This window comes from Akebia trifoliata, chromosome 12, assembly GCF_017979445.1.
Source record: "Akebia trifoliata isolate Shusen 1 chromosome 12, ASM1797944v1, whole genome shotgun sequence".
NCBI lineage: Eukaryota > Viridiplantae > Streptophyta > Magnoliopsida > Ranunculales > Lardizabalaceae > Akebia > Akebia trifoliata.
This window is the reverse complement of record NC_141386.1, coordinates 33,962,527-33,987,719: the sequence shown is the minus strand read 5'-3', so window position 1 is coordinate 33,987,719 and position 25,193 is coordinate 33,962,527. Positions and strand designations below refer to the sequence as shown.

Genomic DNA, 25,193 nt, shown 5'->3' with positions numbered 1-25,193 from the left:
AACTTCTATTGCACCTTCTCTCATGATAATAGTAAGGAGGTTTTTTTTCTCTTAAGTTGCTTCTAAATATAGTCCAATTTAAATTCCATGAGAGAAAGGCCAATGGGACTCAATAATTTTAATCTTTGTTTCTTAAATCAAACATATAGTTAGTCTACAAATAAAGTTCAAAAAAAAAAAAAATCCAATATTCTTTTTTCTTAAATTAATTGTAAAAATATCTGAATATAAGACTAGAAAGCAAACAAGAAAAAAAGAAATTACCTTTATCGTTGGTTCCTTTAAAGAGAATGAGGACTATAACAATCACAAAACAAAATGCAATCACACAAAGAAACATAAATTTTACGTGATGCCCTCAAAATTGAGGTACATCCACGGATCACACCGATTTCAATAAGAAGAGAAAATTTGATCGGCATAAAGGCGTGACTTGATTCACAGTACCTCCTTGTTGATAAGTACTATCTGGCTCCACAAACCACATCAATAAGCTTTCCTATGGATTTAAGGTTTTTATTCGAGAAAATTACCAAAATAAGTGATTTTTTCTATAATGTACATAGGCAACTTATGCCCAAATTTTGATTTGGGTTTATTGTTCATTTTAATTCTCAAAACATGCATTTCGAGTGAATTCGTCATTTTTATAAGTGGTTATAAAAATGATGTGTTTTGAATATTAAATTAAACAGTGTATCGAATTTGAAATTTCGTCATATTCAAGGCACGAAATGGAGATTCACTCAACTTTTTATGCTTAAAATCTTTCAACATGATTTATTATTTTTTATTTAACAAACAGCTCCAAAGTGTCGCCTTATGAAAAGTGCATCCAAGTCTATCTAATCGTTAACTGCCCTCATTTGCAAATGACATCACATGAGTGCCACGTAACTCCATGTCAAGTTAAAGGTCTTATAACTTGACTAGCCTTACTTAGTAAGGATTTCACCTTTACTAAGGGTCTTTGGGCTTAACTTGTGGCATCCAAAATCATGATCAGATGCTTCAGTGTCGTAGTGGATAAAATTTTATGAATTTTGAAAAAGAAAATTAAAAAAAAAAGAAGTTAATTTTCACCTATAAACTTACTTTTATATTTAAGAGTTAGTGGAAGTTCTAAAGCCATTCATTTTCAAAATCTTAGATCAAGTCCAAAATAAATTATTTTTTGAAAAATAAAATAAAAAATAGCTCCAATTTTTTCCATGAAATTTAGAGAGTTGGGGCCCCATTGCCCTTGCTTAAGATTTTGGACAGTTTAGTCGGGTTGGGTTTGTTGAATAACCCTAATTTCATTTTAATTAGTAAATAATACAACAGTAAAAATAAAATCGCATACAACCTTCAAATCCATCATTGAGAGTATATTTAGACAAATCATACTAAATCAAAGTTCACATTAATATTGATTAATTGTCCGCAGGTCATAATAATAAGATGGAATAAAAAAGTTAAATAAAAAATCTATAATTAATAGAAAAATATTTATCTATTACTATATAACATCGGGTTCTGGTTTAGTCAAGTTGCTCGTATCCTCAACCCAAATTGAAATTGGGTTGACATATTCTAACCCAGACTCGACTCGTCTTTTACATAACTCGGCCCAGGCTAGCCCATCAATTGGGTTGAGATCAGGCCAGCCGGCCCAAGTTGCAGCCCTACTCTTTACTATGTCACACTCACTGTGTTATGATGTTGGGCCAAATTGTGGATGTGAAATTTTATTTAAATGAATTATGCACAATCAGTTTCATTTTGGTATGATCCTAATCTGAAAAGTCAATAATCCTAGCACTAAGTGGGTGTTTGGTTCAAATTCAGATTTTTATAGTAGATTCTAATTTTGGATTATAAAATCAGATTCTAGAAACTATTTGCTTAAATCCAGAGTCTCGTAACTGATTTCATAATCTCATTTTGTTGATCTTGTGTTCCACAATTATGATACAAAATATCAAATTTATAATTCTAGTCAACTTTTTTATTTTGATCGTTAAAGAAAATTGGATTTTAGAATCAGCTCATGGGCGAGAAATGATTCTAGAATCATAATCCAACTCCTCATAGATTTCACTTTTGGGTTTAGAGGGTTGTCATCTATCAATTATGAAGAAGGCCCAGCAGAACCATTAATTGAATTTCTATTTGCTTTGGATTTGGGCCTTAAAAGGTACTAGATTAGTTTATTTAGACAACTACTCTCTGAGAGTGAAACTGGTGAATTGGAACTACCAAATTTAGACCTACAAACCCATTTTCATGATAGGTTTATCTCAGGTTCAATAAGAATAGGGTGGATGCATGGTTTTAAAACTCGTTTTGACGTCTTGTATCATCCATGAAGGAGACCGAGTCATCTCAGACGAGTTTTCCGATACATTTGAGTCGTCTTGTTCAACAATAAGACAAATGAACCATAGTTTTAAATCTTGTCAGATACATTTGACTTGTCTATCCATCTCGTTGGTGGACGATATCAAGACATATCAGACGAGTCATCTCGGTCTCAAACAAGATTTAAAACCATGGGTGGATGAAAAGTTAATAGTCAAATAAGTTATATATTGGATTCCAAATCTTGGGCCAATGTAGAATTGCTAACAAATTCTGAGCTAATCCAACCAATACAATATAAAGAAATATTATATGTTTATGATACACACCACCACCACCAACAGTAAATCCCTGTACCACAGTGTTTCTCTGCACCATTTTGTGTAGATTTACGTTTTTGTTTTTGTTTTTGTTTTTGTTTTTATTTTTATTTTTATTGAAAGTGATTTTATATCTACTTACACTATCATCATCCAATTTCCTTTTAATCTTCCTCTCATTCTTATAGAACTTTAAATGTAGATATTTCTTCTCATTGGGATTGTGATTGAGTTGAACATGCCCAAATCATTTCATCGAATTGAAATATCTCAATAATCAGATAAAAATGAAACAGAAGTGATTCCTATAACAAAGACACGCTAAATAGATAAGTTTAAACCTATGTTACCTAGTTCGTTGTTTGACTCAATTCGAAATCAGGTTCACGATTTGTCATTCTAGAGCAAATATTTTTCATAGTAGTTTTGTAGAGGGTGTGTGGATAATTTATGTTGGCATCAAGGAAGAAGATCTGTTGTGAAAATGTCTTGTAATATGTTAGCGGTATGCAGAGTTGCAAAGGTGCAGGGGGGTAGCGCACCTGTCAGAGCTCTAGACCCAACTTTTTTATGGTTATGAAAAAGGCAATTGTATAATATTTTCTTAAGAATTTTTTACTTTTTGGCGTTTTAATTTTTGGGGAGATAGATGACTTTTAGCATCTTATTTTACAAGTAAAGATTTTTTTAGGACTCTAAAATTTAAGAGAAAATAGTGTTTGTTCTTGATCCCATCTGTGGACTTAAGGCATACTATCGAACCATGTAAATCCTTGGATTTTGTATGATTTTGTCTTCTTTGCCTCAAAGAGACTGTCATTAGTTTGAAAGTTTAGAGATATCTCTATATGCTATTGAACTAAGATTGGGAATGGGTTGACTCAAAACTAATCTAATTAAGTCGTGATAATTTGACACCCCTCTCTGACATACATCCCATTACATAATCGTAGATCATTTGCCTTAGGATACACAAGAAAAATACTTATGATTTTATGTATCCCAAGGCAAATGATCTATGGTTCTATGATGGAATGTATGTTAGAATGGGGGCATCAGAAAATCATTATTCAATCTAATATCTTATTGGGATAGGCCCATATTTGATTTTTTAAAGATGAAACCATGATGGAGGGGAAGAAGAAAAAAAAAAGAGAGAAAAAAGTAGCACTTAGAACGAATGTGCCACATATCCTAATCTACGTCCACCAGATTTGAATGGTCCTACAACTTAAAACCATGATGCAAGACAAATTGTTTTGTTAGATGTTTACAGGTGAGACCCAAATTTGACAGTTAAGAGGGGGGGCCACTTATCTTTTCCTTGCCACTTGGGGGTTAACGTGTATTGAGATACGTAAGCGCTCACGTAGCTTCTTGAGATGATTTGATGTTTCGAGGCTCGCAATGTAAGACATGTAAGAATTTATGCTTGTTAGTTTTTAGTTGAATTATTTTTTTTATTAGTCCGAATTGCATCACAATTCACAGATGTTCAAAGCGGCAAGGATTATAGGAGCGAATTTATGATTTTCTATGTTTCTACGGATACCAATTGTTTGGATGCATTTGCAAGTAATTTCTTCAGATGATTTGATGTTTTGTGACTCGCAATGTAGGACACGTAAGTCTTTGTTGTGTTCAATTATTTTTCCACACAATTCACAGATATTTTGTGGATCCCACCCTTTCCAACAACCAAACTGGTTGCTGTCCGCATCATGTCCACATCATACAAAGCTTTGTTAATGGTTGCCCATTTTGACCCATATTTTCCTACCTTTAATGAGAAATTTAGCGTGCTAACCTATTTATTGCAATTTTATTATAAAAACTCTCTTACTTTATTAAAGTTATTATTGAATAAATCTTATTTTATGAATCAGGCTAGCATAATTAACATAGTAAGATTTCAAATCTTATTAAGAGTTGTTGGCCCACATAGATTATCAAATTGACAATCCAACACCACAATCTTCTAAATTTTATGGAAAGACTCATATTCAAAAGTAAATCTTTTTTGAGTTCGATCGTAGATGTTGAAAAATGATGGTTAATGAGCTCCCAAATTTAAACTAAAATACAAGGGTAAAAATTAAGTTTTTTTTCGATTGTTTTTTTAAAGTTTTTTGAATTTTTTCCACATGTTTTTGGATACCACAAATTGATGTGGTTAGGATCCACTCCAAAGTATGTGGAGTAACAAATTAAGAGCATTAATTTGAATTATGTGACGTGGATCCCCACTCTGAGAATTATTGGGTGACAAACTTGATAAAATAAGGTTTATTGGGTATCAAACTTCAAAAAAATAAGGTTCCCTCAGAATTCTAAGGCAATTTTTGTAATAAAAATGCAACACTTGGGTCTGCTCACTAGATCTCTGTTCTTTATCTGTATGGTGTAGAGATTATCCTCACAAAAAATCAGTTCATTTTAAAACTTATAAATCCAATTTATAAATTGAAGAATTGTGGATCATCAATTTGTAAACTACTTTTAATGAGGTTAGAAATTTCAGAATATATTGATTTTTGTGAGGATAAACTCATCTTCATAGAAACCATCTTCACGATAAATCAATCCATTCCAAAACTTTTAACTCATATAAGTCAAATCTTTGACTAGGACTTTGGTTCTCATTTTGGCAATTGAATGTTTTCCTATATATACAATATACTAATGGATCAGATTGGGTAAAATCAGACATTGTTAGGTCTTTGATAGGCCTTAACCCTTATTTTTTTAAGATAGGCTAGACTCAATTTTTTATTCAATCATGGTTTAGGTTCTTAAAGCATGACTTATTAACATCTGTCCCACTAGGGTAGATATTCTTTCCTAATTAAAGTGGGCTGACTAACAATTGCTAATAATTGGATGTGAGAATTCTTCTTTAGAAATCAAAATAATGCTTAAAAGTTTATTAAGGTGAAAGCCCTTACCTAAAAAACACTCAAATCCAATTGTAAAAGTTAAGTATTTAGTTAATTCTTTGCGTATAGGTTCGACAAAGGCCAAGCTCACCAAAGCTTAATTTATGTCTTGGTCGGACACATGAATCCGCGACATAGCAATATCTGGCGCATAAGCAAAGGAGACAATTATTTACGCCCCATGAGCTTTTTTAACAGCCTTAGAAAATCAAATTATATAAAATTTAAATATTAGATGGGACTCATCACTTCATTGCCAAAAGAAGGTCGTTCTCTCTTGTATATGTGTATTTTATTATTGAACTAGAAAGATAATAAAACATTCTAGATTTTCAAATTTAGATTCTATTTTGCTTGATAAAGAAGGGTACGTGTGACATGATATGACATTAAGGGTATGTTTGATTACACATGAAAAATAAGGTGAAAAATCAATTTTTATGAAAAATGACATTTTTCATATGTTTGATTGCACATATTCATAGAAATTCATTTTCCACCCCAAACAAAAGGTTCACAAAATCATGGATTTCACTTTTCCACCCATATAGGTGAGAAAATGAAATTCACCTAAATTTTTCATCCACAAAATATATATTTTTTCTTCTTTTTCCTCACCACCACCACCACCATCACACTTAACCTCATTGTCGTCGTCGCTACCATCATCATCACTGTCATCATCATTGCTAGTCATCTTCTCTCTCTCTCTCTCTCACCTCCGTCACCGTCATCACCACCACGTCCTCCCCTCTCTTCCCCACCATAATCACACAATCACAATCGCCACCATCATTATCGTCATAGTCGTCGTCGATACCATTTACGATCACCCTCACCTTATTATTTTTCTTATTTCTCCTCATCCTCCCTCCCTCCTAACCCTACTCTCTCTCTCTCTCTCTACTCTATTTTTTTTTTTTTTTTGATATTTTTTATATGGAGTCAAACAATAAAATTTGATGTTTCCACCCTATCCATTTTCCATTTCAATTTTTTCATGGATTACAAATTCCATGAAAAATGACTTTTCATGCAATCAAACACACACTAAGTGAATTATATGAAAGAAAATTTATTTATTTTTAAAAAATATTAAATCTTGTATTAATTGTTCTTTAATGATTCATTAGATCATTCTAGTTAATTTTGAGAAGAAAAAATTGATTGTTTTATTGTCATACACAAGTTCCCTACCTTGTCAACGGCGGGAATTGATTATTATCCAAACTTTTACAAGTCCAAAGCGACTAGTCCACTTCATAATTTTGGAGGAACCCTCATTTTTACATGACACGTGTTTTTCAAAAAAAGAAACCAACCAATAACGAGTTCTTTACATTTTTGTGAATAATTGAGATATATAATATTTTTTCTAATTAAGTCGATGATATGCCACCGTTAACCTTAGTCTTCTCTTATGAACTAGTGAAAAATGACATACATCATCATTATAATCATCACCGCCAATACCACCATTATCATCATCTCATCACCATTGTCAAGAGATAAAAAATAATTGATATTAGTGAAAAATAAGTTATATCACTTTTAATTAGTTGATGAGAGAAGACTGAGGTCACCAATTTAAAAGCATAAGGGGTAAATTAAACTGATAATATGACTCGCCAGGTGGCACGCTCAATCGACTCTTTGACGTGGACAATTTTGGGACTGTAAATCTGTATGTTTCTGGATTCACATTTTATGGGGAAAGTGCAATTGTATATCCTACTAGGGTTCCCAAACTTGTCACCTGTATGTCACTTGCTAGTCATATTATCACAATTCTTAATTAAAATCGACTTTTTTTTTATGACTTTTAAAGAAGGAAAAAAAAGTAAGTAATGGGGACCGGAACTGGAACCATTAGATTCTATCCAATGGTACTCACGAGCACTCGGAATTGATTTATTTTGTCATTTTTTTTCGTATTATAAAAGATTTAAAATATTTTTTTTTATTTTAAAATAAATACATCTTATTTATCACATCCCAATTAACATATCATCAATAAAATTATTAATTTAATTATAATTTATTATACTAAAAACACAAGTTAATGATTTTTTTTTCAAAAATAAGAATTTATCTTTGTTTATTAACTTAAAGTACTCCAACTTTTATTTATCACACCCCAATTATAAATAAAGAAAATAAGTGAATGTTTGAGAATAGGTAAAAGATGGGGTGTCAATAGAAGTTCTCTCTATTATTTTATTTGTCCTAGATTTCTATTTTTGGGTTTAGGATTTTATAGTAAACTGATCATAATTGTAATCAACATCTAAAATTGTTTGAAGAGTGTGTTTTGAAATTTGAATGTGGCCAATTTTCCCAAATCAAGATTCGTAGGAGTTTGGTAATGTTGGCAAAAATTAAAATCACACTTTGAAAAAATAAAATACCATATCTAAAACCCTATCACTTTTTTCACACACACGACATGTGACATGCATATATTTTCTTTATGTCAAAAGTTATAATTTTAATATAAAAAATAAGAATAATGATTTTTTTATGCTCGCCCTCTGACACGTTTCCCCATACATTATTGACATGGCATGTGCTTAAATCATAAATTCTTTTCATCGGGATACACAATTGCACATATTTATGGGGATGTTAAGTTGTGCATCCTGAACGAAAAAAATCTATGGTTCTAACCCATACCACCTCAAAGAGTGTGTGTCGGACGACACATCATAAAATCACTAACTCAAAAAATAAATATGATTGTATAATGCATGATGCATGTTACTATCATGATACATGATTTATTTTAATAATAGAGAAGCTACTAAGTCAAGATGCATGGATCATAATATTAGATGTTTGTAGGTACATTTCTTTATTTTGAATAAAATCCTTGCAATAAAATATTTCTAATGAGAAGATCCGGATTATTTCCATTCTCATAATCATTGTCTCTCTCTTCCCTCTCTCACCGATGAAAAATGCTAAACTGATTTTCTTGGACACTGCATTCAACACTATGTACTAATATGGCAGTGTGGAGAGAACCATAGATTTTTTGCCTTTTCTCTCAAGGAAAATAATTTATGATTCTTTGCATACTGCCACATCGACACAAGGTTGAACTTAGAGTCTAAGGAAGTCCGTGTTGGACGACACTTACACTATCATTATTGTTTTGCAAGAAATTAAGTAAGAAGTCATTGAAAGAGCTACAATCATTAAACGAATGAAATTTTGCATTGGAGAAATAGATCTCAACAAAAGGAGGAGTCCAAGTAATTGAAAACATTTTTAAGTCTCACGTACAAGCTTACTTGGACAATAAAAGAACGTTCGAATTTGGAAATTTAAGCTTTCTTGATGTCTTGATTTCTTAATTTTGGTTCTATGGAATTAATATTTATTATATTTTAAAGCTTTGTAGTGTTCACAACTTTTATTCAATGTCATTTTTCATATAAGTATATCTTTCCGAAATTCATATAAATATTTTTATGATACCAATCACTAGTTTTTTTTTGTTTTTTAATTTCTTCCAACAAAAGCACCTTCTAGCTTAGTTCGCAAAGTCTATCCAGAAACATATAGATTTACAGTCCCAAAATTGTCCACGTCAAAAAAATTTCGATTGAGCGTGCCACCTGGCGAGTCATATATATCAGTTTTTAATTAAACGTAGTCGGCGAGTTTACAAAATGAACATAAAGCTTTTGCAGCGTTGGCCCTTTGGCCCTTTGTCTCTTGTGGATTCTGATTCATTCGTGGATGATGTGTAAAGAAATGAGCTGTGATAATCGGACTACCCCCGCGTGGACTACTTGATTGTGACAAGTTCGGGAACACGGTTCCCTCGATATACACTTTTTTTTATACAGAAGTGCAGATGTGTATCCCGAGGAGCAAAGATCTACGATTCCCAAATTTGTCAGGTCAGAGTAGTTGAGTGAGATTGCCACGTGGGTAGTCAGATTATCACGATTAAAAGAAAATATCTTCGATCTCCCTTTCCATTAGAGGGTATTACACCCAAATTAATCTCTCTTTGGCTTGAGATACATTCCTTAGTGCTTTGACATAGTAGGGCAATGTTGCTGGAAAAAGGTGATTTGGACATACCTCTCCATGTGTTCTGTTTGATATTTGAGATTCTAGATATTTTCAAGACAAAATTACTTAATATACCCCCACGGAAGTTTCCTACTGCACCTTAAATTTTGAGATAGTAAAATCTTTCTTTCTTAATGCCCCACATTCCACAAAGATACTGAACTCAAGTCATCGAGATTGATGATTCAAAAAATCGTTGAGATCAATCATTCAATTCGTTGATCTTGATAATTTGAATCATTTCTTGTTGAACATCAATATTGGCAATTATAATAAGGTCAATCTTGACAATTTGAATGTTGATCTTGATGATTCATGTTCGAACATCATGATCGATGATTTACGATCTTTAATCTTGACAATTGGAACAAACGTCGACTTTTATGATTTGAATTGTTGATCTTGACAATTTAAATAATTGGGGCATTAAGAAAGAAAAAATTTACAAAATGGACCTTTAATTAGTTCTCGTAAAAAATAAATAATAATAATTAAGGGGAATTTAGAAAGAATTCCCTCATACACATGATTTCAAAACTTGTTTTGATGTCTCATTGTTTATGAGCGAGATCGAGTTGTCTTGAACGAGTCAAATTGTCCTAAACGAGATAAATAATATAACTCGTTTTACAATTATTTATTCATATATAATTACAATTTTCTTTTATATATAAAATAAAGTAGATTAGAAGATATTTAATCATTAAATTATATTTTATTTAGATAATTAATATTTAAAATTCATTTAATTAAAATATATAAAATTCCAATTAACTCGGATGAGTTTTACAGGCTAAACTGAGATTTTCAAAATATTGTCCGAGTCATCTCATTTGTCTCACTAGATTTTGCACATGTATGATGATGCCTTGTCCATCCGTCTCGTTCATTTACAATACAAAGATGACTTGGGCAAGTCGTCTTGGTTTCAAACGAGATTTAAAATCATGCTCCTACGTGATGTATTAAGTTATTTTCCTTAATTTCAAGTCGATGGCATACATCTCTTTACCTTTGTCGACAACAAAAACCCCCAATCAGTGACCCTTGATTTTCATCCAAAAAATTGCTTATGAAATTCTAAGGTAATTTATTATTAATGTATTCAACCTCATCTTCAATCTAGGGGTGCAGTTCGGTTTGGCTTGGTTCAGTTTAAGGTCAAATTGGAACCGAATTGACATAGGTCGGTTCCACTTAATAAGAACGAAAACCAAACCAAATTTCATTGTAACCGAACCAACCCAAACTGAACTAAAGTCGGTTTGCTTCGGTTCGGTTCTATGGGTTGCTAATATTCTATAAATTGTAAGTAATATTTTTAATGAAAAAATAAATATATAATAAACATAAATTTTCATAAAAGAAATCACAAATATATCCATAAAAAGTCATTAGTTTATCTATAAAAGATCATTAATTTATGTCCTAACTCCTAAAATAATTCATAATATATTTATTGTATAAGGATTCAATTCGGTTCTATACAAGCTTAATCGATAACCAAACCAAATTGGTCGATTCTCCATTTTTGTAACTCAGAACCGAACCACAACTTATTTCAAATCGAATCAAACCACCCTAAAGCTATTGATTTGGTTCAGTTCTCGGTTTAAATCGGACCAAGTTGCACCCTTACTTCAATCCATTATCTTAAACAAGCAAATTTCCTAACCCATCATACTTGTCTTTTTATCGAATGTCAAAGACAATGGTATTTAGATTATATCCTTATTGCGTTCTGAGTAGAACTAGGTTAAGGAATATGCCCTTAGTTTGAAAACACAAGAATATCTAAAATATTCACCAGTTGAATATGTCCAAAATCATAAATCATCCCTTTAGTTGATACAGGGCCCCCAAACACCATACAACATTGCTCACTATTCATCAACCTTTATATGGTTGGCCAAGGGGCAATTGGATTAAAGATCTTTTCTTTCACACCATCTATGAAAAATTTAGGAAAAACATTTCTAAAGCAATCGTCCAGATGGATTACCATACGTGGCATGGTATTAAGGGATATCCTTAATCAAAGTTTTGATACAGATACTATCTTTATTGTACGATTATATTATGGCCACACATTTTTGGGTGGGTCTATTTGCACACGTCGAAGTGGCTCATTTCACCCACTTTCTTGTGACATCCACCCGAACTTTAAAATAACTATCTACACACACCTATTAAATATACTTTAACTTAAATTACTTATTTCACCCACCTAAAAATATCAAACTATTTTTTTTCTTTCTTTCACTCATTTCTTCTTCTTCTTTTTCGCATTTGAAATGTTTAAATGAGGATTTTAAGATTTGCTTTTACTTATCTTTTTTATCTCAAATACTTCCAATCGAGTTGAAACCGAGACATAAGAAAGTTTTGTTTGGTAGATACCTACCAAATCAATTTTATAATGTTCGGTAGAAATTTTTATTGAATTTATTTAGTTATATTTTGTAGGTATCTACCGAATTTGCTAAAACAAGTTCGGTCTAAACCTACCGAACAAAACTGCCAAAACGTCTTCGAGTTCTTTGATTCAAAATCGTTGTTTTAAGATTTTAATAGTGATTTTTCAAAATTGATTTTAAATTTAAATTTGAGAGGTAGTGGAAGTCTGACAACCGTCTATTTTTAGATCCTTGAATCAAGCCCAAAAGAGAAAAAAAATTGGATTTTTTTTTTGGATTTGAGTTTTTCTATGAAATCTAGATGGTTGTGATGTTGGATGGCTAACATGATAATTCATTTGAGCAAAACAACCCTTAGTAAAGCTTAAAATCTTACTATACTAGTAAGGAAATTAATTTTCCTTTTTTTTTTTCTCTAACTATGGCATGCCTTCATTGAAGTTAAAAGAATCCGACTAGCCTTACTAACTTAGTAAGATTTCAACTCTTACTAAGGATCATTGAGCTCTTCTTGTGGCATCCAAAAACATGATCCAATGCCACAAAATTGTAGAGGACAATTCTATAAACTTTAAAAAGAAAAAAATTCAAAAATAAAAAAAATGTTATTTTTCACATTTGAATTTTAAATTTGAGAGTTTCGTAGAAGTTTTGTAGCTGTGCCTTTCCAAAATTTGGATCAAGCCCCACAAAAAAAATTTGATTTGATTTGATTTTTTTTTTTTTTTAATCAAAATTTCCATGAAATCCAAAAGATTGTGATGTTTGATTGCCAATGTAGTAACACATTTGAGCTCAAGGACCTTAAGTAAGAATTAGAATATTAAATGTTGATAAAAAAAAATATTTTTCTAGAGAAAGAGACTTATCGGATGAATTGTTGCATTTTTATTATATAAAAAAACCCTTGGAGTTAGGACAATGCTAAGAGAACTTACTTTATCAAGTTTGCTACCCAACAAATCTTAAAGTGGAATTCATATTTTTTCAAAAGATTAAATACATATAAATATCTTAATTCTTTAAATCAAATACCTATTGTATCTTATCTCCTCTTAAGATCAATTGCCTTTTTCCAAAATCATTATTGGACTTTCATAAATACATTGGCAATCCAACGTTACAACCAAATGAATTTTATGATAAAACCCAGATTTAAAAAATAAATAAAATTTTTTATAGGTTTAATTCGTGGTTTATGAGATGATATATGAAGAGAGAGAGAGAGAATGTAATAGGCATTTGATTTAATGAGATAAGGATATTGTTGGTATTTAATATTTAAAAATGTTGTGGATTCCACTCAATGGTTTGTTGGGTAACAAACTTGATAAAGTAAGGTTTCTTTGGAGTTGTCGGAACTCCAAGTCAGTTTTTGTAATAAAAATTCAATGGTGAGGTCTGCTCGGTAAATCTCTTTAAAAAAAGAAAGAAAAAAAACGATGATCTAAACCCTCACCGACCAAACATCCTAGCTCTAACATGTAAGTTGGATTGTGACATTAAACATACATTAATCTTAGATGTGCACCGTTGTTATTGCTCAATTTTAAAAAGACTTAAAAAAAATATAAAATTATTATTATTTTGCAGGTTTCAACAGTTCTAGAACATAACGAACTGATACAAATTAAATATGCCCTGAATTTGACCATCAATATTGCAATCTATCTTTTTCAGTTAATAAATCAAATCATATGGGGGCACATAGGACGGATATACAGTGGGGGCATTTGCTCATCAAAAAATTTTAAAATCTATAAATTAATGAGCTATCGTAATAAATATTAAATACAAATAATAAAATCCGCCGTTATTGCCTTCAAATTTTATCCTCCAATAACTTTTTTCCACTCTAAGATGACCCTTGGCTCCACCCCAGGGCACCTCAACCAGCCATTTTAATTGATCTTTCTCTAACAAATAAAACAACCAGAGAAGATAAAATTGTTGATTAAACACAATTGTCACCACTAATTTGTCTTTGTTTGCTGTCACTTTTGTAAAATTTTGCATCACGAAAATTTGCATATATAATACAGAAAAATTTGTGTGCGCAATTACTTTGTCTTAACATAGTATTAATGGATCCTCATTTCCGTGACACGTGGTGTTTACTGATGACGTCTTCGAATGCTCAATTGGAAGGCAACCGTGTATGATGGTATCCTTGATTTAACAAACTAGTAATTGAGTTTGAGTGACAGTGACGGTAGCCTATCATGACATATTCCATTTGTTATTTGTCCCTTTTGATCGAATTTTGGACTCCTCAAAATTTTATGGATGTTAGGATTTTGTTAATTTGTGACCTGAGAATACACGTTATGATGCATTAAATACACCTTGTAAACATACCGACAAAAGTTAAGAGTTCAAGAATAATTGGGCCGGAGAACCTTCCAAAAAAGTTGGCAAACGATAAAATTAGAAAATATCGGATAAATTAATAAAAAATAAAATCACTTTTTAAATATAAAAATATACATATTTTTATATTAAAAATAAAAAATAATCTGTATTTTTTTTTTAAATCATCCATTAAATTACAATTAATCTTGTTATTTTTCAAAATTTTCATGATTAAAAAAAAAAAAAGATTTGATCAACATAATCAAAAATTGTGATTTAATCAGGATTTTTGTATTATGCTTGAAAATAAGCATTTGAGAATATTTTTGATAGGAATTTTTATTATTATTATTTTTTTTGAAGGCAGTTTGATAGGAAAATAAAATTTGGAGGTGTATTTAATGCATCTTATTAGGTGCTCTTGGGCACATGTTAACAAACCCTTGATATTATTATTGATTTGGGAAGGAACCAGCATTTCATTTGTTTCCTGTGATAGATAGAGAAAATTTCTATTGTCACACCAATATTTATTTATAACACACCAATTAAATGGATAGTAGATAATAAAGATGCGCACCAATTACATTAGTAGAGATTTTCGCAAAACCAGATCACTCTCTCTAACTTGCCTTTTACCTCTTAAAAATGATTTGAATCCTTTATATAAAAAGTTCTCCAGATGAGAAGAAAAAAATAAGATTAATGCTAAAGTGACTTTCATACAATATTGTATTGGACATTGAGCTGACTTGGAGGTGTACTCAGAATCATAAATATGTTTCCTCGAGATATGAGTGAGTAAATTTAAATATTTATATACTAATTAATTTATCAAATATTAATTTAAATTTATCTTTATATCCTTACACAAAAATAAATTAAAATTTTAAAATATTCCATATTAGATAAAATTACAAAACTCTAATCTTTAAATATTACTATTATTTTACACAATTAATAGTAGTCATTTACTTTGAGTAAACCAAAGAAGATGTAAAAGCAAATTTATAAATTTTTTATACAATCTATATCTGTTTTTCATTAAAACTTATTTATTAAAATGGATAAATTCTACATCTTGAAAATACTTCCAAGATACATCTGGATGTGTAATTTTTATCGTATTAATACCAAACAATGAAAAATAAAAATATTTGAATTTTTAGAGTGCACCTTTTAGTATTATTAGACTGATTGACAATACTAAAGAAAATCTATTCGAAGTAAAAGATTAATGATACTTTGATGCTCTTTTTTCAGGCACCCCCCCATATGCTCTTTGACTTGGTAGTTACAGAATCATAAATCTTTTTATAGTGTATCCCGAAACAAAGGATCTACAGTTATGCGATGGGGCCGTATTGTTTGAAAAAAAAGAGTGACTCCGAAGTAAAATGTATACATTTTTTTGTTGAATTAAGGTGTACAATCTTCGATGACCTAAGTCATAACTCTTTCGATTTGTTTATTTAAATAAATTTTTGAGTGTTTTTTTTTTGGAAGAATCGTCGCCAACTCTAGATTTTAAATATTGTCACCAGGAGAAAGGAGAAGAAATGAGATCAAATCATCAAAAGGGCCCAAAATGATCATTGACCCAAATAATTAATTGGCCAAGATTATGAATCAAATTGTTTATCAAACTTATTCGAAAAGGGTTTTTGGAAACATTGTTCGGAAAATAGTGGATTTTAACAAATTATTGCACCCATTATAATTGTCCAATGTGAACGACTGAGATGAGAAGTTATTTCCCTGAGATCACATGGGAATCCCCAAGAAACCCGTGTTTCTCTTCTAATCGTAAATGTTTGTCATTTGACCCTCGACAAGTCCCAAATCATAGTGGCAATCCAAATTAATTGTTTATAACGTAATTTGAGAGTATCTTTTGTTTTTCAGATTCTGTTCGAGGGATCTACGGTTCTTGCAAGTAAAATAATCCGCAAAAAATGGAGAAAATTAGAGAAACTAAAGATCTTCAATCACACGTGTAGTGTGATTAAAGAATCAGAGAATTTCGTGGAAAAAAAAAAAAAAACTAGCAAATAGGTTCTTTTGAACGGCCCAGCTGGCCAGCTGTGGAGCAGACGCTTAAACTGACCGTCAAAATTTGCCACGTGGCACACCTCTCCAAGTCCAACCTTCTTGCATGAAACCGCCTCGAACCTCGTCTCAGGTGCCACGTCACCTCCATCTTCCTATATATATATACATACCCACCCTTTCGACTCCTTATGAGCCCATCTCTTCATTTTCTTTTGTTTATCGTTTATTTATTTTATTATTTATTATTATCTCTATCGATTTCGATTCTAGTTTTTCGGAAAATAATGGAGAACATGACTCTCACTGGTTTGTTAAAGCATACTGCCGGAATATTCCCCTCCCGACGAGCTGTGTCAGTTTCCGGTAAATTCGATCTTACCCACTCTCGATTACAAGATCTCATTGATCAAGCTGCCTCTCACCTCATCGCCTCCGGCGTTAAACCCGGCGATGTCATATCTCTTACTTTCCCAAACACCATCGAGGTTCGTCCATTAAATTTATTCTTTTTTCCTTTTTTTGGGTAAATATTTTAATATTTTTAATTAATTATATTTTTGCCTAAATTAAATTACAGCTCGTGATTATGTTCTTGGGTGTGATCCGGGCTCGAGCCATAGCGGCACTGCTCAACTCAGCTTACACTGAGGAAGAGTTCGAGTTCTACCTGTCCGACTCGGAAGCCAAGCTCCTACTCACTTCCCAAGAAGGAAACGAGTCAGCTCAGGCCGCTGCAGCAAAACTCAGTATTCCGCATACCACAGTCACCCTCTCTCGCGCCGATGGCGATCTCATTCTTTGCCCTCATCCCGAATCGTCAACTGAGTCATTGATCCACTCAGTTGAAGGAATCGTCAATGAGCCGTCAGATGTTGCGTTATTCCTTCACACATCTGGTACCACTAGTCGACCAAAAGGCGTTCCTCTAACTCAGCAAAATCTCTCTTCCACGGTACAGAACATAAAATCAGTGTACAAACTCAGTGAGTCAGACTCAACTGTTATCGTGCTCCCACTTTTCCATGTACACGGGTTAATGGCCGGGTTGCTGAGTTCACTCGGTGCTGGTGCCTCGGTTACGCTTCCAGCTGCAGGACGATTCTCCGCATCGACCTTCTGGTCAGATATGATCAAATACAATGCCACGTGGTACACTGCGGTACCTACAATTCACCAGATCATCTTAGATCGCCATCACAACAAACCAGAGCCGATTTACCCTAAGCTGCGTTTCATACGGAGCTGCAGCGCGTCTCTTGCGCCGGCCATAATGGACCGGCTAGAAGAGGCGTTCGATGCGCCAGTATTGGAGTCGTACGCTATGACGGAAGCAGCACATCTTATGGCGTCTAACCCGTTACCCGAAACCGGTCCACATAAGCCCGGGTCAGTTGGGAAGCCAGTAGGACAAGAAATGGCTATATTGGATGAGAATGGTGTCCCACAGGCGGCGCATGTTAGTGGGGAGGTATGTATAAGAGGGCCAAACGTAACCAGGGGGTACAAACATAACCCAGAAGCCAATAAAGAGGCTTTCAGGTTCGGGTGGTTTCATACCGGTGATATCGGGTTTGTGGATGCGGATGGTTATTTGCATCTTGTGGGTCGGATCAAGGAACTTATCAACCGAGGAGGTAAATTTTCTAATCCATCGTTATTATAATTATTATAAGGGGGTATAATTGTCTTTATAAATATGTGTCTATGTCCTTTTCGTTCATAAAATGAAAAATTCCAAGATGGAGAGGGGGGTCTTAATAAAATTCATTAATTTTGTAAAATTTACAGGGGAAAAGATATCACCAATTGAGGTGGATGCAGTGCTTTTGGGCCATCCTGAAGTAGCTCAAGCAGTTGCTTTCGGTGTTCCAGATGATAAATACGGGGAGGAGGTAAAATTTCCCAACTCATTATTATTATTATCCATTATATCTATATTCTTAGACTCTTTTAGTGCCCATTATGTCCAAATCTTTTCACCTTAAACAAGAAATATGAGTCCGGCCTTGCCCATCCAAGTTGTAGTCCTAATCAGCATACATCATGGGTTTTGGTCCCATGAATCTGAACCTGTCATGACATGGCCTTACAATTTTATATCTTAAACAAGAAATATGAGCCCGGGCTTGCGAATCTGAAAAGGTCATGCCATGGCCTTAAAATTTTGTATCTTAAACAAGAAATATGAGCCTGGGCTTGCCCACCCAAGTTGTAGGCCTAATCAGCATACATCATGGGTATTGGTCCCATGAATCTGAACAGGTCATGCCATGGTCTTAAAACATGTCGTGAGGCATTCATGTCTGTCAAATCATTAAATCAATTTCAAATTTAAAGTGAATTAGTTGATGTTTACTCATAAAAATATTTTATATCAAAAATACAAAATCGTGCCTTCTATAAAATCAAGAGTTGATATTTTAAAATATTAGACGAGTCAATGTGTCACCAAAATTGCCTTTGAGATGAGGGATGACTCATCTGAGTTTTAAAAATATGATCATAGGCATAGGTCCAGTGTATTAGCACTAGTGCCCACTCTAGACAAAACCATAAATGAGATTGCGATTACGATATCTAGACTTTCCGTGGAAGATGACTACACAACATATTAAGGATCATCGTAGTCTCCACCATTTTCATTTTTTATTTAATAAAATTTCACTAGGCGGTTAGATTGGGAATTTAACTATGACATGAGAAGTAACAATCAAAGAAATATCATTCCTTGTTTTAATCAAATATTTTAAATGATGTTTGTTTTGCAGATAAACTGTGCGATCATTCCAAGAGAAGAGTCGAACATCGATGAGGAGGAGATGGTGAGATTTTGCAAGAAGAACCTTGCATCTTTCAAGGTCCCCAAGAAAGTCTTCATCACAGATAATCTTCCCAGGACTGCTACAGGGAAGATCCAGCGTCGAATTGTTGCTGAGCATTTCCTTGCCCAAATTTCAGCTGCTAAAGTCCCCAAGTTTGGAGCATAAACTAACACAATATGTGGATCTATGTGTACACTTACATAGAGATGTTTTATGTGCAAGAATATGGAACTCAATGTGCTTCTAAGTGTAACGAATCAAATGAGAAAATTTAATTATTTTCATCTTTTATTTTTTTTAGAGCATAGTAAAAAAGTTTCGATTCAGTATTCATTCGTCGATTTTGACACTTTTGATGTTTTTTTCCTTTAAATTAGATGTCAAATAGATCTCTCAAAATATCTGTAATGGGTATATATTATTAGTGAAATGGACAATAAAATCAAATGTTACATTTTGATTAAGATTAAAGTTGGATAATATTAATGAATGGTTGAGTTGCATCCAAACAATTATGCAAACTAAACACGAAAACTGTAGAAGGTACACAACGGGGCCCAGTACAGTGTGCCTAAGTTTCAATCATTCCATCTGATAGATTACCAATTTTCTTAATGTGCAATTAACGGCCAACAATAGAAGTTGAAAAATATCTGGTTCTATATGGTTTTCCCAAACAATTGAGGGGATGACATTTCTTTGTTGGGTAAGTTGGTCTTATGTATATGTCATCCATGGGCCTCACAATAATTCAATACTAGTGTTTAGTAATAATATTGCCCTTAGGTTACCCTCCACCTCTAGAGCCCATTGGTGTACTAATTCATAATTTGGGTTAGGCGTTTTGTCAGTCTCATCAGTGTGCTACATGTTGAACATGGAAAGGGAGTTTGGAAAGGGTTATGGAGATCGATGGGTTGAAGTGGTTACAAGGTGGAATGACAAGAGCCCATTGGTGTACTAATTCATAATTTGGGTTAGGCATTTTGTCACAGTCTCGTTGGTGTGCCACATGTTGGACGTGGAAAGGGTTGTGGAGATCGATGGATTGAAGTGGAGCCATCATGTTGTAAGGTTGAATGGTAAGAAGTATTGTGATTACTCCCACATTGGACATGAGAACACTCAGATGCTGAGCTATAAGGACAAATCAGAACCTACATAGTATAACTTGTTTTAAAGTCGTGTGGGCTTCGGCCTAAAGTGCACAACATTGTATTATTGTGGACCTGAGGTATTACACATTTAAATAAAAATATGGATTGATTTCATGCTTTCGAACCCTGAGTTTTGAACTTTTTCATAATGGGTTTGCCATCCAATGCTTTTCATCAATGATCCTGGCTGTGATAAAGAAAGTTCAGAAAGTGAAGGTGTGACCTAGGGAGCAAACTCGGCCGACCTTACCATCTCAGCTAACCCCTGATGGGTACTAATGCCATTCTCTACTATACCACGTATCAAAAGTGTACCTTGGGCTTGCAACTTGTGAAGACCCAATGCAAGCCCGATGAATGTGTAGCAATGGGATCTGGGATGATTGATGCTGGAAGTGGATTAATATCCTACTTGCCTAGAAATAAAGGTTAGGTTCACCGTTCTAAGATTGATGCATTTGACCTTCAACCACTGATCAATTTCAAACTAAAATTACAAATAATACTAGGAGAACTAAAGGCATAACTCTAATACCCCCACAAAGGTACTACTTGTTTGTGGATAGAGATCCGTTAAGTTGATCGAGATGCAGCACCATCAGTACTGTAGGTCATAGACGGTTGAAAATACCAGGAGTTAATTTGCAAGTCATATCGCGAAGTACAGAAACTACTCATTAGAAATTATCTTTCTTGATTATGGACCTTAAAGTCTTCAACTAATTTGCGAGGTAAAAGGGCGGTAGAGTTTGAAAAGTCCTAAAAATGGAAGGATAAAAAAGGAGGGGTCAAAGCCCAAAGATATATCAATCCGAAATTTAAACTACCAAATGACATTTTCAACCATAAATGAAAATAGAAGGTTACTTGTGCCATGGCGTGGCAACAAGAAGGTATAATGTGGACGTGATCCGCCTTAAAGAGTATAAGAGTCCTCAATTCTCACCCTTATTTTCTCCCTCAAAATCTCCCCTTCCCACCTTTTCCTATCTCCCTCAGATGCCCAACTCTTGGGAACCCAAATTCAAAGGATCTCACATTTGTCCCTAATACCTTATCTCTTCTTCCTTCTCTCTTTTACATCTCTAATTTCATTAAGAACAACCCCTCTCATTGGAGGACAACATGGTAGGTTCCCATCTCTCTCTTAATGTTTTTGTATGTTTATACATGTATGCATACTTATGGCATTCTTATTATGGTAGACGAGGAGAGAAAAAACAGGAAAATAGTGAGAAAAAAAACGCTTATAAAACATTAGTGTACAATGCCCCGATACATGGGACAATATTAAATGCACAATATGTTTGATGTTGGTCTAATTGTTGAAATTCAAGAGCACTTCAAACAATATAAAATTGCAGTGGAGTAGTGCGTTCAAAGAAAGATTACATTCCAACAGATAAACAAATTGCACTGCATTCCATTATGGCTTGTGTTAAGGGGCCCTTATATTTAGCTGGGGCACTCGTTCTCACAGAGACACCTTCATTTTATTTTCGACTTATTGAGTTTAGAAGGGGCACCCACAATCTCATGGGCACCAAGTTCTTCAGGCAGAGTGACAGGATCATGTTGACACCATCAAGGCCATGTTGATAGGGTCCTATTGACACTACCCCAATTTCTGAAAAAACGTGTGGGGTGCCCAAATCTGGTCCCCACTATAGTAAAAATTCGGTTATTAAAAAATACATGGGCGCCCAAGCTAAATTGCTGAGTGCCCTTAACACTGGCCTTCCATTATATATGATGGGGCATTTTTGTTTCGAATAAAAGTTTATTTTATTTCTGTTTATATATTTGTTTTTGTAAATATTATATTAAGAATCACCTTTGGAAGAGAGATTTTTTGTTTTTGTCAAAGGTATCTTTAAATAAAAGTTTATGTTATCTTGTGAAACAGTATTTGCAGTGCCTACCAGAGCATCGAATGTGCTTAGTTATATAGTTAGATGATTGATTTTCAATAGATGATTGAATCCATTATTAATATCCCTTAATCGGAGGATTCTAATTATTTAAGAGCATCTCCAATGGTCTCCTCTTCCCTATCCTCAAATTATTTGGCAAAATGTAATATTATGGGATTTGGGCATTGAAAAGATTTGCAAAGCTTTTCCAAAAACAAACTCAAATTTGGGGTAGAAAATAGGGGAGATTGTGAGGGGGAAGGATTTGAGGAGGCCATTGGGAGTCTTTTTTTTTTTTCTTTTCCTTCTCAAATATGAGTAAGGGGAGTAGATGGTTGGATATGCTATAATGCCTATTACTATGTCTCATATGAAGGTAAGAACATGATTGATTACCATTATCATTATGGTTCATTTGAAAATTCATTGTATCAAAAAGATAAAAAAGAGTCCTAGAATTACAATTGATGGGTTTTCACTTGGTAAAATTTTTGTCTAGGCGAATTCGGCATCTGGAATGGCAGTGAATGATGAGTGTAAGCTGAAGTTCTTGGAACTAAAAGCGAAGAGGAACTATCGATTCATTGTGTTCAAGATTGACGAGAAGATACAACAGGTAATGGTGGATAGGCTTGGAAGCCCCGATGAGAGCTATGAGGACTTCAGTGCATGCTTGCCACCCAATGAATGCCGCTACGCTGTCTTCGATTTTGATTTCATTACTGAAGAGAACTGCCAGAAAAGCAAGATTTTCTTCATCGCATGGTAATCAAACTCATTAGCCCACCCTCATATACCATCAATAAATACTTCACGCATACAAAGCACACACAAGTACAAGTAATGATGGATGCAATATGACCAGTTTGTATCACCAAGTTCATGGACGAGATATTGGGCAATGTACGAGAAAATGATCCATTAATTCTCCATTAGATGTGCATCGCACAATGTAGGCTTGGCAACATACACACTCGTTGAGTTTGGTATATCACATCAAGAGCCCAAGCTTAGTTTGATCTCCTTTTATTATAATGACTAGTTTCAATATCTAGATTATTGGGTATGGTCGTTCCATCAATGATTTACATGTGTTTGGCTGACATCATAGTTTCAAATGATGGAATGACCTTACACATTTCACTAAGAATTTCTTTTATGTACAATGCAAGAGACCAATTAATGGGTTTAATGGGATTTGGATATGTTGTTGGGTGTAGGTCTCCTGATACATCGAGGGTGAGGAGTAAGATGCTATATGCTAGCTCCAAGGATAGATTCAAGAGAGAATTGGACGGCATTCAATTCGAGTTGCAGGCCACAGATCCAAGTGAGATGAGCATGGACATCATCAAAGCCCGAGCCATTTAAAGACTGTCTTCTCTCTTCTTTGACATTCCCTACTTATATATTGGGACTCACAACTTTGATGGCTGTTGAGAAAGCTTGCTGTGGTGGTGGTATGAGGCATTCTTTTAAAATTTCTTTTCTTTCTCATTTCGAAGATAAAAATGTATGTCTTATTATCACAATACAAGATTGTGGTTTTTGTATTTAATTAATGCAACTACACCTCAATTTATGTTTAATGCAATGTGGTTAACCGTTGATGAGAGAAGTAGTTAAGGTATACAATCTGCACCCAAAAAAAAAAAAAGATTCAAAATTCAAAAACCTTACATGGTTCAAAACAAATTATAGAACAAAGGCTTACAATTACAATTGTATCTGATGAATTGTACTTGTTTCCCTACTGAAGTGAAATCACAGGCAATCAATCTGATATATTAGTTAATAGAATATTGGGTAGTTTTTTACCATGATACCACTTACCTAACCTGTCCTTTTATATACTTCTGGTAGTGATTTTGTAATTTGTTTAGGGGTGTTTATGGGAAAATATAACACATTAGCTAAAATTAATTAATATTTTGAATCTGTAGTTATAAAGGAGTAAAAACATTAAGCAATGTTTTGTTAATTTGGTGGTAAGTTTCAGGGGCATTTTTGGTTTTTGAAAGTGCATTCTAAACATCCTTTGAAGCTGAAGGGTCAACAATCTTGAGTGTGGTTCTCTTCTGTAAGAGAAGAGGGAATCCAACTTAACAAAAGCTGGTCTTACTGTTGCCAAAGAACAAATGCAGGATTGATTTTCGGTGTCGAGTCTGATGACGTAGAAAGAAAATGCAATGGATATGGGGTTATGCCATCGATGTAGCTGAAAGATAGAAACTGCAATCAAAATTTGGTCCATTGCTCGTCTGAAAATTGATGAGTTATTTTAGATTAAAAAAAAAAAAAACATTTTATTGCTAGAATTTGAAATGCACTTGAGGTTTCCCCCCCTTAATACAGCGCTCAAAATATTTATTTTCAGAGCGATAACATCCTTACATGATTCAAAACAAGTCATAGAACAGAGGCTTAGAGTTTTGCAGATACAGATGAAACATAAAATGGTTCTCTAGCAATCTCCCTAACTTATCTGGCTAGTAAAACAAGTACAAAGTTTGTCCTTCACCTCATCTATGAACCGGAAATAAGTGAATCTCCATGTCTTCTTGAATACCAAAACACCAATCACAGTCCAAAAGCCCACAATGATTCCCATTGCCATGCTTATATAAAAGCTTTCCCTGTCAAACCCACCGCTGTCTTCTTCTTGAACGACATTTCTTCCCTGATAATTTGTCGTGACTTCCTTGCCTCAAATGCCTTCAGGATGCATATGCTTCTTGTGAGTCGTCTTGTTCTTGAACGGCATTTAAAATTTAAACCATATAATATAATGCCTC

The 25,193-nt window shown here is 33.5% G+C and overlaps 2 protein-coding genes across 2 annotated transcripts; both read left to right on the top strand.

Moving 5' to 3' along the window:
• Nucleotides 1–16,690: 16,690 nt before the first annotated feature.
• On the top strand, nt 16,691–19,614 carry LOC147389750 (putative CoA ligase CCL9). The gene is made up of 4 exons (XM_086418492.1): nt 16,691–16,991; nt 17,084–18,140; nt 18,295–18,398; nt 19,275–19,614. The coding sequence occupies exons 1-4, from the start codon at nt 16,695–16,697 to the stop codon at nt 19,491–19,493; spliced, it is 1,677 nt and encodes a 558-aa protein (XP_086274618.1). The 5' UTR covers nt 16,691–16,694; the 3' UTR covers nt 19,494–19,614.
• Nucleotides 19,615–21,328: 1,714 nt separating this feature from the next.
• LOC147389749 (actin-depolymerizing factor-like) lies at nt 21,329–23,992 on the top strand. The gene is made up of 3 exons (XM_086418350.1): nt 21,329–21,613; nt 22,898–23,163; nt 23,619–23,992. The coding sequence occupies exons 1-3, from the start codon at nt 21,611–21,613 to the stop codon at nt 23,767–23,769; spliced, it is 420 nt and encodes a 139-aa protein (XP_086274476.1). The 5' UTR covers nt 21,329–21,610; the 3' UTR covers nt 23,770–23,992.
• The last annotated feature ends 1,201 nt before the right edge of the window (nt 23,993–25,193 follow it).

Excerpts from the sequence above, each read along its gene's own strand:
- LOC147389750 (XM_086418492.1), top strand. The coding sequence starts at position 16,695 with ATGAGCCCATCTCTTCATTTTCTTTTGTTTATCGTTTATTTATTTTAT. Across the intron at positions 16,992-17,083 it reads CTTTCCCAAACACCATCGAG|CTCGTGATTATGTTCTTGGG; the intron begins GTTCGTCCATTA and ends ATTAAATTACAG. Across the intron at positions 18,141-18,294 it reads GGAACTTATCAACCGAGGAG|GGGAAAAGATATCACCAATT; the intron begins GTAAATTTTCTA and ends TAAAATTTACAG.
- LOC147389749 (XM_086418350.1), top strand. Across the intron at positions 23,164-23,618 it reads AAGATTTTCTTCATCGCATG|GTCTCCTGATACATCGAGGG; the intron begins GTAATCAAACTC and ends TGTTGGGTGTAG.